This window comes from Aedes aegypti, chromosome 3 (assembly GCF_002204515.2).
Source record: "Aedes aegypti strain LVP_AGWG chromosome 3, AaegL5.0 Primary Assembly, whole genome shotgun sequence".
Lineage (NCBI taxonomy): Eukaryota > Metazoa > Arthropoda > Insecta > Diptera > Culicidae > Aedes > Aedes aegypti.
Window position 1 is genome coordinate 387,167,328 of NC_035109.1, and position 12,620 is coordinate 387,179,947.

The following is a 12,620-nucleotide window of genomic DNA, read 5'->3' on the forward strand; positions in this document are numbered from 1 at the left end:
GACGCCGAATCTCTCGTGGGAAAATAGACTCTGTCGTCGCCACTTTATTTTTCCCGACTGAGTGAAACACCAAAACAAACCAAGTCTCGGAAACTCGCGACAAGGGGAATTGCTATTCGAATGGGTGTTTCGACGAATAAAGAGATGAGTTTCCACCATCCAGCGAAAATAACGACCGGAAAGGAGTACACTTGTTCGAATAACGACGATGTGGTGGTGAAGAAGAGGGAGAAGGAGTCTCAAGGGGGGTGGCGAGGTCAAGGCCGGGAGGACTTATCGTCGTTGGCGAAATTGATTTCCATTTTTCCTCGTTTCGTGACTTTTTGATTTGTCGAAGGGTGGCGCGTGTTTTTGGGGGGAAATATGGTGCCAAGTTTGGCGGTTGATTTGCAGAGACGCTCTTTTTTATTTGACCCAATTTATAATTGGGTTTTTATCTTTTGCTCGTTTGGCGTGAAGTGATTGGTAGAAGATAAAATTAAAATATTGTTTCGATAGACACTTGACGATGTACTTGCTATAAAATTTAGGGACATCAAATGTTGATAATAAAGAAGTAAGAAATATATACAGTTATTGGAAATTATGAAACTAATTATCGTCGTAATGGTCGTACAAATCATGACAATCCATGTGTTTCATTTCGAATTCGAGTGTACGAAGGTACGGTGCTGTCATCTGGGAAAAGTTTGCTCGATGCGTGAAGCGTCGAAAATTTTACCCGGCAAGGTATAGGAAGCGAAATTTCAAATGCTCAAATAAAATTAACTACAATAGTTATTTGAAATCTTTTCAGTATATGTTGATATACTTTTGATGGGCTACATTATAGGCATATAATTTTGAGTTTTATATTTTTTCCTCAATATGCTGCTGATTCTATAGTTGATCAATAGTCTAACCCCCTACACTTAAAAGGATTTAATTAAAAAGTGTTTTGAATTTTTTTAGAAGCATTTGAAAATTGACTTCCTATGCTTTGCCATGTAAAATAATCGGAGCTTCACGCATAGGGTCAACTGTGGTAATTACCTTCGCAGACGCGAATACTGGACAGAATTCTTCTTGAAACAATGATGGGCGATTCTTTCCAAATTTTAGACAGGATTACGTCAGAGTGCTGAACAGGATTCTGTTCGAATTATGGAAAGGATTCTGTCCAAATCCTAGACAGGATTCTGTCCGAATCCTGGACACGTTTCTGTCTGAATCCTGGACCGGACTCTGTCCGAATCCTGGGCCGAACTCTTTCCGAATTCCGGACAGGACTCTGTCCAAATTCTGGACAGAATACTGTAGAAATCTTGGACAGGATTCTACCCAAGTCCTGGACAGGAATGTCCTGTAGACATCCTGAACAGGAATCATGGACAGGATTCTATCCTAAACAGGATTTTGTCCTGGACAAGATTCTGTTATGGACAGGATTCTGTCGTGGACAGGATTCTGTCAGAATCCTGGACAAGATTTTGCATCCTGAACAGGATTCTGTCCGAATTTTGAACAAGGTTCTGTCAGAATACTGAACAGGATTCTGTCTGAATTTTAGACAAGAATCTATCCAAATCCTGTACAGGATCTTGTCTGAATCCTGGACAGGATTCTGTTTGACTCCTAGATAGGATTTTTTCCGCATCCTGAAAAGGATTCGGTTCAAATCCTGAACAGGATTCTGTCCGAATTCTGGACAGAATTCTGTTCAAATCCTGGACATGAATCTGTTCGAATCCTGGACAGTATTCTGTCCGAATTCTGGATAGGATTATGTCCAAACTATGGACAGGATTCTGTCCGAATCATGGACAGGATTCATTCCGAATCATGGACAAGATTCTGTCCTAATCCTGGACAGGATTCTGTCCTAATCCTAGACAGTAGGGTGCGGCTTATTTTTCAAAAGTTCTCAAAACCAAAAATTCGTATGCTCTACTGAATTCTCACCACATTAAAAGAGAAACCTCAAAATATGAGCCAAAAATATTAACATTTAGAGGTGGCGCAAGCGTCTTGAAGGTGAATTTTCAAGTTATGAAAAATGACCTTCAGTGAAATAAACATAACTTTGTAATTTTTCAACCGATTTTGAAACTTTTAGCATAAATAGCTTTAAAATTAAATTTGTAAAAACTTTGTAGAACATCGAATTTATCTAAAATCAAAACTAGTCTTAGTTAAAAATACTTTTATCCAAATTTTTCCTCATTTTACTAAAAAAATCATTTTTGTTTGACCATAACTTCATAATTACTCAATCGATTCTGAATCTTTCTTCATGTTTTTGAAGAAAATTTATTTGTTTTTAAATTGTTCATACAACACTTTTTTCTTAAAAATGGTTTTGACTTAATAATTCAACAAAAATTACCCAAAAACATGATTTTTCAATGAAAAAATCAAATTTTTATTGATTATTTAAGTTTTTTCCGCCGGAAATTGCATTTTTTCTATTGAACTTAAATTTATAAAGCATCTTGCTTTAATTACGAGTTGAATAGTGCATATATAATTTTACATACGCAAAAATATTTATGTTGCAGAATTAATTCAAAATTGTTGCAACGTCACTCACAAAGGTTAAACAAATGAGAAAAACCAGTTTCAGCTTTAGAGATAATATTTAACTGGCAAATAATAAAAAAAACTGGCATTTTTCGTTAAAAAATCATGTTTTTGTTCAGTTTTTGCTGAAAAACTTGGTCAAAACATATTTTTAGTGAAATGTGATGTATGAAAGGTTTGAAACCAATTAAATTAGCTTCAAAATCATATAAAAAGATTTGGAATCGGTTGAGTAATCATGAAGTTATGGTCAAACAAAGTTGAAATTTTTAGAAAAATGAGGAAATTTTTTGAATAAATTACTTATAACTAAAACTGTTTTTGATTTTAGACAAATTTGATGTTTTATAGAGTTTTCATAAATTTAATTTTGAAGGTATTGATGCTAAAAGTTTCAAAATCGGTTGGAAAATAACAAAGTTATGTTTACTTCACTGAAGGTCATTTTTCATAACCTGAAAATTTACCTTCAAGACGCTTGCGCCACCTCTAAATTTCAATATTTTTGGCTCAGATTTTGAGGTTTCTCTTTTAATGTGATTAGAATTCAGTAGAGCATACGAATTTTTGGTTTTGAGAACTTTTGAAAAATAAGCCGCACCCTACTAGACAGGCTTCTGTCCGAATCCTGGACACGTTTCTGTCTGAATCCTGGACCGCACTTTGTCCGAATCCTGGGCCGAACTCTGTCCGAATTCCGGACAGGACTCTGTCCAAATTCTGGACAGAATGCTGTAGTAATCTTGGACAGGATTCTGTCCAAGTCCTGGACAAGATTTTACAGAATTCTGTTCGACAGGACTCTTTCCGAATCCTAGACGAGCTTCTGTTCCAATTGCCCAAGAGAGCCCAAATAGTTGTAGTGGCCACTACGCTTAAAATTAAGCAAGACCAAGCTGAGGGTCATGGGTTCGAATCCCATCGGTCGAGGATCTTGTCGGGTCGAATTCCCAGGGCACAAAGTATCTTCGTGCTTGCCACACGATATTCACATGCAAATATGGTCAATTGGCAAAGAAAACTCTCATTTGAGAACCGTAGAACCACTCATAGATCACTTAGCTGAGGAGCAGGCTCTTTTCCAAGTTGTTTTGCAGCTTGTTTAATCTGGAGAAAAATTCAACAACTTATTCATTTTTTATTTGAAAAGTCAAGTCTAAACTGTCTCTCAATTCTCTACCGTTATCAGTACATGCATTTACAATACACTCTGTCGGTCAAACAGACAAGTTGATGAGGATTTTTTTTATTCCTGACTATTTCCAATTTTGACTAGCCCTGACTTCCTACTTTGTCGTATATAATGAGCATGGGCCACCGTTGCAAAATAACAAGCAATAAATCAATGCCTTTTAATTCCCCTAATTGCCAAAGTCTGTTGTGTATTGCTAAACACGACACCTCATCCACCGTAAAAATCAAGCTATTTCGTTCCCCCATTGAAGTGACGACGCTTCAAAGTTCTTTGTCCCCGTTCCCGTCTGCGGAACACTCCAAAAACCCGGGTCATGAATTATTACCAAACACACGGGATGAATACATTGTGAAGGTCTATTCTCCCGGCTCTCTGTTGATGGTCTGGAGCTTGCTTGATGGAGTATTAGTTTTTCGTTGTCTCCAAAAAAGCTGGACTTGACGGGGCGAGGCGACAAGGAATTTTATTATGAATTTCAGATTGGATGGCGTCCGAAAATGTCGTGTCTCGATTGTTGAAGGGCAGACAGTCCAGGCGGGGGAGTGTTGGAATCCTGTGAGAGCAACCCCGAACCAAGGACCACCATCGATTTACTTGGAATGTGTAATTTTTTGTTTGCTTAGTTGAAGGCAACGTCAACGCCGAAAAGTTTGACCTTGAATTTGATTCTGGTGCAAAGACGTTTGTTGTTTCGGCGCTTTTCGACCTCCCAATTCGGGAGGTTGGGGGTGGGCTGACGATGACTGATGACGGTAGGAGATGGGTCAGGGTAGATGAATAATTAATCGACACGCTTCGAGTCGCTTGAGGTTGGAAGGCGGCAGTTCTTTTCGGTGGAAGTGGCGCAAAAGTTTTCATCCTTCGTTTATTGGAAGTTTTGAAAGATTGATAAGGTTTGGCAGTTTCACGGGGAGGAAGTTGAACTTTTGTGCGTGGGTTTGGTGTACAACGATAGGCCGATGACATTGTCACATAATTTATGTGTTGCTTTTCTGGAACGATGAAAGCTTTGCTTATTGGAAGGTTCTTGAGCTTGATTGGTCGCCCGTGGTTGCTATTACAGTATCGCTTAACTTTGTGTCCTGGAAATTTAACAGTCATTTGGTTGAACAAAATCTCTTGAAAGATTTTTTTTTAATTTTTATTAGTATCATTCCAACCATTACATTCATTTCTTATATCTAGGTGTTCTGTGTTAGACAACACAATAATCCTACGCACACAATCATGGCATTTATTCTGCCTCATTCACAGAAATCGAAAAAATACGCGACAAATGTTCAGTTTTCTTAAATTAACTAACGCCTCCAAACACGCAATAGGCTTATCGATATCGATGATGACAAACGTGGACTTCTCGAAATTATTAAATCGATGTCATTTTACGGCTCCCTAAACACGTTGCAGGAAGACTGTCCTGTTTCTCCAAATTCATTTCCAACCCCATTTCGGCACCCATAAATTTTATCCTTCTAGGAAAACCCACTCATCACACATAGTTCCGAGTCCTTGTTGTGCTGCAACTTTGGCCATCTCTAAACTAAACGAAGCGACCAATCCCACTCGGAGGGTAATTTACGATAATGATCTATTATCACTTCTGAAACGTGGTCATCCTCCTCGCTTGGTGGCCCTCCCAGTCACATTCGACAAAAAAAAATCCCAAGAAGAACCAGCGTAGCACACCAATCTTCACCTTTTTCTAGCGTTCCAAGTGGCGATTTCCTTCGCCGAAGGATACGGTCCACTCACACACTCGCTCTAATGATAGCTTTTGGCATTTTTGTGTTGTATAGTTTCGTTCCTCTATTTCGGCCACGGCCTCCGAGCTGAAAATGGAGCTATCGTGTCACTTGGCCACCACTTAGAGCCCCTGGAACGAGAACGACAAAGCTTGTATCCTAGCACAATTGGGATCCGTTCACACCTAAAAAAGAACACTTTCCCATATATATTATTTTCGCTTCAAGAGAACCGATTCGGTGTCTTGTGCAAAGTTGGAACTCGCTTCGAGATAAGATTAGGCTACTCTGGCCGGATTGGAAGAAAAACGAGCCTTTTACTTTCGAACTAGAATCCGTCCGCCGCACCGCAATAGGAATAGCCGAGGCACCACCCACTTCCATATCATGGGGAGTGTTTATGGTCTTGTGTTTGTGTGATGGGTTCAAGTTCTTTTCCTTTGGCCCTGTTTGTTACACGAACAATAATCGTAAAATTTTATTTGCCCTATATTTGTTACACTAGCAGCGAGCAACTGTGGCCTCTCAGCAGTAGTCGACATTTGGCCAAAAGGACGGAATCGCCAGTTGTGAGTCATACAAAAGTGCCTCCAAGGAGAATGGGCTAAGGTTTCAGCAACACCTTGTTCCTCTGAGGGCACAGGGCGAGGAGGGGAGATATCACTGAAACGAACGAATATGTTTCCAACTTGAATGGCACCGGCAAGAAAGGGTTGCGGAAAAGCGAAAGGTTATTGCTTATGGCTTGCTGGCATGACAGAAGGAACAGTTGTGTTTGAGTGAAGCGTTCCTGGAATGAGAGCAGCTCTGCTGGTGATATATTGAATAGGCTCTTTGAATGTTTCTGAAAATTCCAAGAAACGAATTAAATGTATGGTTTATGGCGAACAAATTAAATTATATCAACAATACATGAAACTGGTTTGGATAGGTGATTATTATTGACTGAAACGTATTTTCTAATGAAAACTAAACGCGTTATAGGTTTTCATTCAGTTTTTTAGTTAACATCTAAAAAGATAACATCGAATCAACAATTACTCGCCACAATACTCGGGACGTGGCCGCATCTCTCCATCACAGACAAACAGACGTCACACTCTCATCGATGTCCATCGACATTTTTTACGATTTACATTTTTACGATCTATTCGAATATCTGGTAGGTGGCCAATCGACCACCCGCATCGCTCGCGTTGTTTTGTTAAGGAAAAAATCAGATGTACATTCGATTTTTATAATCGTCTGGTTCAGACATAGCGTGCATGTTTGTTTATCCGACCATAATCAAAAACATTTTTCCTTAACGTGAGCAAACTACCCCCAGTCCCCCTACCATTGATTGATTGATTGATCTGTTTTGTTTTCAATTTTTGGCAGCATCGTAGGGGGACTGGGAGTAGTTTGTCCACGTTAAGGAGAACAGTGGTTTTAGATGTGAAAAACATTATTTTATGCTCTTTTTTAATTATGGTCGGATAATCAAACATGTTTTCTACAAAATAGTACATACAGCTATCCATTTTAGCTTTTCTGGGGTTTATATATTAGTTCATAAAAAATGCTTGGTTAGATGCATATCTAGAAAGATTCGCGAACTAGGCGAAACTGACAAAATGTACACAATTTAAGAAACTATAGCGTTGAAATTGTAGCTTGATTGTCTATTCATTGCACTTGAACTTTTTCCCTATCGATAATTTAACTATTCCAAAAACGCAAATTTGTAGAAGACGAAACTTCACCTCATGCAAAACCACACACTGTATTGATTACGCCTGTGTTTTTGTTTATCAAAGCGATGGGCGCATCTTTTTCTAGCTTTTTTTTTCTCAGTACGGCGGAATAAACTTTGTTTACATTCTCAATTATACGCGGCGGTTGAGGTAATTTCGTATAATTTGGTGATTTATTGAAGTTTTACGGCGTGTGATTGGAATGAAATCCTTCAGTGAAGAAGTACGAAGGTTTTCCATAGTGAAAATAAATGCCCGGCGAAGTAAGTCACCCACGAGGGCGGGAAGAAACTTATGTTGGAAAGTGGTGTGGCTCAGTCGATCGCTAAGCATTTCTCTCAAATCGTGTTCGTCCATGCGATTTCGGTGAAAAAGTGCAAAGTGATTAATAGAACTGAAGTTATTTACCGAAATACAGTAGTTTTATTGCATTTTTGGTGCACAAGTGTACAAACCATAACAGCTTTCACAAAATTACACTTGGATAATGAATCTATGTTGCAGGTAAGTTTGAATATCCGCCGTAGTAGAACATTCAAAGTTTGATACGACGAATAGTAGCGCTTACGACGAAGAAGAACAAAACCCTACATCGCTTCTGGTCGTCTCCACTTGCACTTTGCGTTTGCACACTTTTGCACGTATCATCGTTTTTTCTCCACTCTCACTGATCACAATATCTAAACGCTTGGCCACTTTCGTATGGCAGATATTAATGTCCCTTTTGTTTCCCAGATTAAAAACTGACTGTTCGTACACGCACTTTCGTTCCGCGTCGATAGGGGCCAGGCAACGGTATTTCATATCATTATTATCCTTCACTTCTTCTACGGCGTCAGCAATTTTTCTTTTCAAGCTCCCACGATTATTAACTTTATCACTCATTTTGAACCGGTCCGATTCCACTTGCGGCGAGTATTCGACTAAACTTACGGCGAACGTTCGTTGCTGCATGCCCTCTCACCCGATCGCAACATTTCAGGAAGAACGACTAGAGTTGAGCAAGACTGAGTGGCAGAATGGGCAAACACTCTCCGCGCACGAGGCACTCACAAAACTTCCTGATGAAGCTATCGGTTTGCTCATTCGGGAATAAGGATTTGCTCTCTCTATTATGAACGCGTTCAGAAACGACAATCGATTTCGAGTCGTACGATGCGAGCATCAGTAACCTTGTTCTAAAATTTTATTTTTTTTTCAAACTCGAACTCAAGCGGGGCGTTTTACCCCGCAAAACAATACAAATGCAGTTAAGCAAGAATTTTTCGAAAATTGATTAATAATCCCTTAAAGAGCTAAAATTGATAGCTGTTTCTACCATCTGATAGAAAACATGTTTGTCTATCCGACCATTGTTAAAAAAGAACATAAAATAATGTTATTCACATCTAAAATCGCTGCTTCCCTTAACATGGGCATATTACCCCCAGTCCCTCCACACTTTTAGCATGTTTTGCTAACACACTCCGTCAGCGTCACTCTTTTCGTAATCGCTTACACTCTCTTCCCTACTACTCGCCCTCATTGTGTTCGTGTTTTTACAATTTGCGCGCGACTGTCTCCTCTTTGTGCAGTGATTAATTTCTGCTCTTTGCGCGCATTGTGCGAGTTGATGCCATAAATATCGCGCTTGCCTTGGCGAGTGAGTCTGTTTTCTCATCATCCGGTATTGAGCAATGTGAAGGGACCTATACTGAAGTGATGTTTTGATTCGACAAAGCACTCAATGAAGATTGTGTTTTGCGGAGGAAATGAGAGGAGTGCTTTACCGGCCTCATTGATCGTATAGCCTCAATGGAGTTCTATGTTAGTTTTTGAGAATGATGAAAATCAAAATTTGCCGGTTTAGAAGAAAATAAAATTTACCTATCACGGAGCGGTTCCACGAAGGTCTCTTCAAGAACTGTAATATACCCCAGGCCAAAGACGGCCATGACATCCGTATTAAAAGCGAATTATCCTTGTCCAACGTTTTGGTCACATATAGAACTATCGTCACGTGTTGTTCTGTTGAATTTAGGCCAAAATCTTACATATATACCCATGACCATTTCTAAGGCAATTCTTGTATACGCGATACTCGTATCAAATATTTGTCTTGGACAATCTTCTGGCAATGACAAAGTGCAGATACCGAGAAATCGTGTTCTTTATTGCTATCATTCTATATCACTAAACGATACCACATAACAGTTCAACTCCTCATACGGGCTTGTGACAAAGTGATAGAGTAAACGTTTGCCATCATCATAATTACAAATCATCGATTGTTTACCATTGGGCACTAATTTTCGCCTCTTCTGCAGCACAGAACCCGAAGACAATGCTACCATTCCTACACACACCGAAGCCGCTCGAAATCCACTCACAAAACATTAATCTCCCGATCCCATACATAATTCATCCGCGAGAAACAGAAACGACAGCACAAAATGCCACACTCACCATAACTCATGATGAAAACTAGCAGAAATATCACGAAACACGTCATCGATCTCATATTTTTACTCATTTTCAGCCTTTTCCTCGTTTCCGTCTTCGTCGTCGTCGTCGTCTTGCTCGCCGCAGCAGCAGTAGTCTTTGCTCCACAGCGGAAGGGACTCCCGTTTGGCTCCGAATTGGATTTCCTGCCAAGAACAATCGTGTGTGGGGAAAGAGAAAGAGGGAAAAGCACAACTTAATGATGAGAATGAACTGCACGCTAATAATATGTGACACATAAATGAGTACGATTGACACAAAATCGGGCTTTTGTGGGCCACCACAAAATTTGTGTTAATTTTTATAATTGCTGAGTGATCGCTGGTGTGCTGTTTTTTTCTAACTCTTCTAACAATTTATGACACACATGGTAGCTCGATATTATCAATCAGCTATTTATGCCATAATAAGTACGAATGATAAGAAGAAACCAGCACAGCAGCATTTTCTTAACTATTTCACATAAGACATTTTTTTGTTTAATTGTACTCGATTCTGTGTTATAATTTTTAAGAGTATATGCGCCCGTTCGCAAAATGCTTGGGCCAGTGGAAACAGAATATGTTCAAGCGATACTGAGGCGATGTACAAAGGAATGGGGTGAGGAACGTCTAAGAAGCTCAGCATTGCCTTCAAGAAAATATAATTAATTAATGGTTGCTGGAAACCGGAATTTAGCCGGCCGAAGAAGACCCCAAATGATCTGGGTCAAATAACTCGGCGTGATTTGGAACTAAATAGACTCTTGCAATCGAAAAGGATTATATGCGATGAGTGATTTTGGGTCGATTCATAGAAATGTATATCTGCGTACGTTTTTTAATTAATGTTCCCAATTAAACAATTAATTAAGATTTATTCTTAAATAATTGAGAATTTTCCTGAAATATTTTGAGAATATCCACGGAAATCATTTGAGAAGATTTCTCTCAAAATCCAGTAAAAATGTATAACGAAATCTCTCAAAAATAACCATCAGAATTGTTTGTGGATGTACCCCTCGGGACCTTTCGTAATCGTTTGACGATTTCCCTCAACTCCTTTAAGGATTTCCATCGCAATCTTTTGTAGATTTCCTTTGAGATTCTTCATAATTTCCCTCAAAACCCACCGAGGATTTCCCTCAAAACCCACCGAGGATTTCTCTTGAATCCATCGAAGATTTCCCTCGGAATCCTTCAAGGATTTCCCTCGAAATCCGTCTAGGATTTCCCTCGAAATCTTTCTAGGATTTTCCTCGAAATCCTTCTAGGATTTCCCTCGAAATCCTTCTAGGATTTCCCTCGAGATCCTTCTAGGATTTCCCTCGAAATCTTTCTAGGATTTCCCTCGAAATCCTTCTAGGTTTTCCCTCGAAATCCTTCTAGGTTTTCCCTCGAAATCCTTCTAGGTTTTCCCTCGAAATCCTTCGAGAATTTTTTTTCGAATCCTACGGAAATTTTCCTCGAAATCCTTTGAAGATTTTTGTTGAAATTCTTCGAGAATTTCCTTCAAAATTATTCAAGGATTTCCCTCGAAATCCTACGAGAATTTCTCTCGAATCTCTCGAATATATCCATCAAAATTCTTCGAGAATTTCCCTCGAAATCCTTCGAGGATTTCGGTTTCAATCCTTCGAGAATTTCCTTTGAAATCCTTCGAGAATTTTCTTTCGAAATCCTTCGAGTATTTCCTTCAAAATCCTTCAAAAATTTCTCTTAAAATCCTACAAAGATTTCCCTCAAAATCCTTCGAGAATTTTCATCGAAATCCTTCGAAAATTTCCCTCAAAATCTTTCGATGATTTTCCTCACCAAATCGAATGACTTTTGGTCGAATTTTGCTCGACATCCCTTAAAACCCTTCGAAAATTTCCCACGAAATCCTCCGAAAATTTCTCTCGAAAACCTTTGAGGAATTCCGTTAAAATCCTACGAAAATTTCCTTCGAATTCCTCCCAGGGTTTCCCTCGAATTCCTTCGAAAATTTCCTTCAAAATCTTTCGAAAATTTCCCTCAAATTCATCTGAAAATTTCCCTCGAAAATCTTGGAAGATTTCCTTTGGAATCCTTCGAAAATTTCGCTTGAAATCCTTCAAGGTTTTACCTCGAAATCTTTAGTGGATATCCCTCGAAATTCTTTGGAAATTTACCTCGAAATCCTTCGACGATTTCCTTCGAAATCCTTCGAGGATTTCCCTCGAAATCTTTCGAGGATTTTCTTTGAAATCCTTCGAGGATTCCCCTCAAAATCCTGCGAGGATTTCCCTCGAGATCTTTCGAAGATTTCCTTCGAAATCTTTCAAAGATTTCCCTCGAAATTATTCGAAGATTTCTCTCGAAATTTTTAAGAATTTCCCTCGACATCCTTCGTAAATTTCTCTCAAAATTATTCGGAGATTTCCTTAGAAATGCTTCGATAATTTCCCTTACAATACTCCGAGATTTCCATTGAAATCCTTTTAGGATTTCCCTCGGAAACCCTCAAATTTTTTTGTTGAAATCCTCTGAGTATTTCCATAGGAATCCTTTAAGCATTTCCCTCGAAATCCTTCAAGGTTTTACCTCGAAATCTTTCGTGGATATCCCTCGATATCCATCGAAAATTTCCCTCAAAATCTTTCGGAAATTTCCTGCCTTGAAATTTTACGAAGATTTCCCCTGAAATCCTTCAAGGATTTTCCTCGAAATCCTTCGAGGATTGCCCTCAAAATCCTTCGAAGATTTTCTTCAGAACCCTTCGAGAATTTCCCTCGAAATCCTTCAAGGATTTCCCTCACAATCCTTCGAAGATTCCCCTCGAAATCTTTCAAGAATTTCCCTCGATATCATTCGAGGATTTTCCTTGAAATCTTTCAAGGATGTTCCCTGATGTCGTTTGAGGATTTCCTTTGGAATATTTCTTGAATGTCCTTTGACCTCCTTTAAG

General features: G+C 39.1%; 1 protein-coding gene across 1 annotated transcript in view; it reads right to left on the reverse strand.

The window, feature by feature from the left end:
- LOC110679354 (roundabout homolog 1-like) overlaps nt 1-12,620 on the reverse strand; it is a 491,376-nt gene that overhangs the window by 229,120 nt on the left and 249,636 nt on the right. The window contains exon 2 of the mRNA XM_021853766.1: nt 9,678-9,859. Coding sequence (XP_021709458.1) covers nt 9,678-9,859 — 182 coding nt within the window. The remainder of the gene's footprint in view (nt 1-9,677; nt 9,860-12,620) is intronic.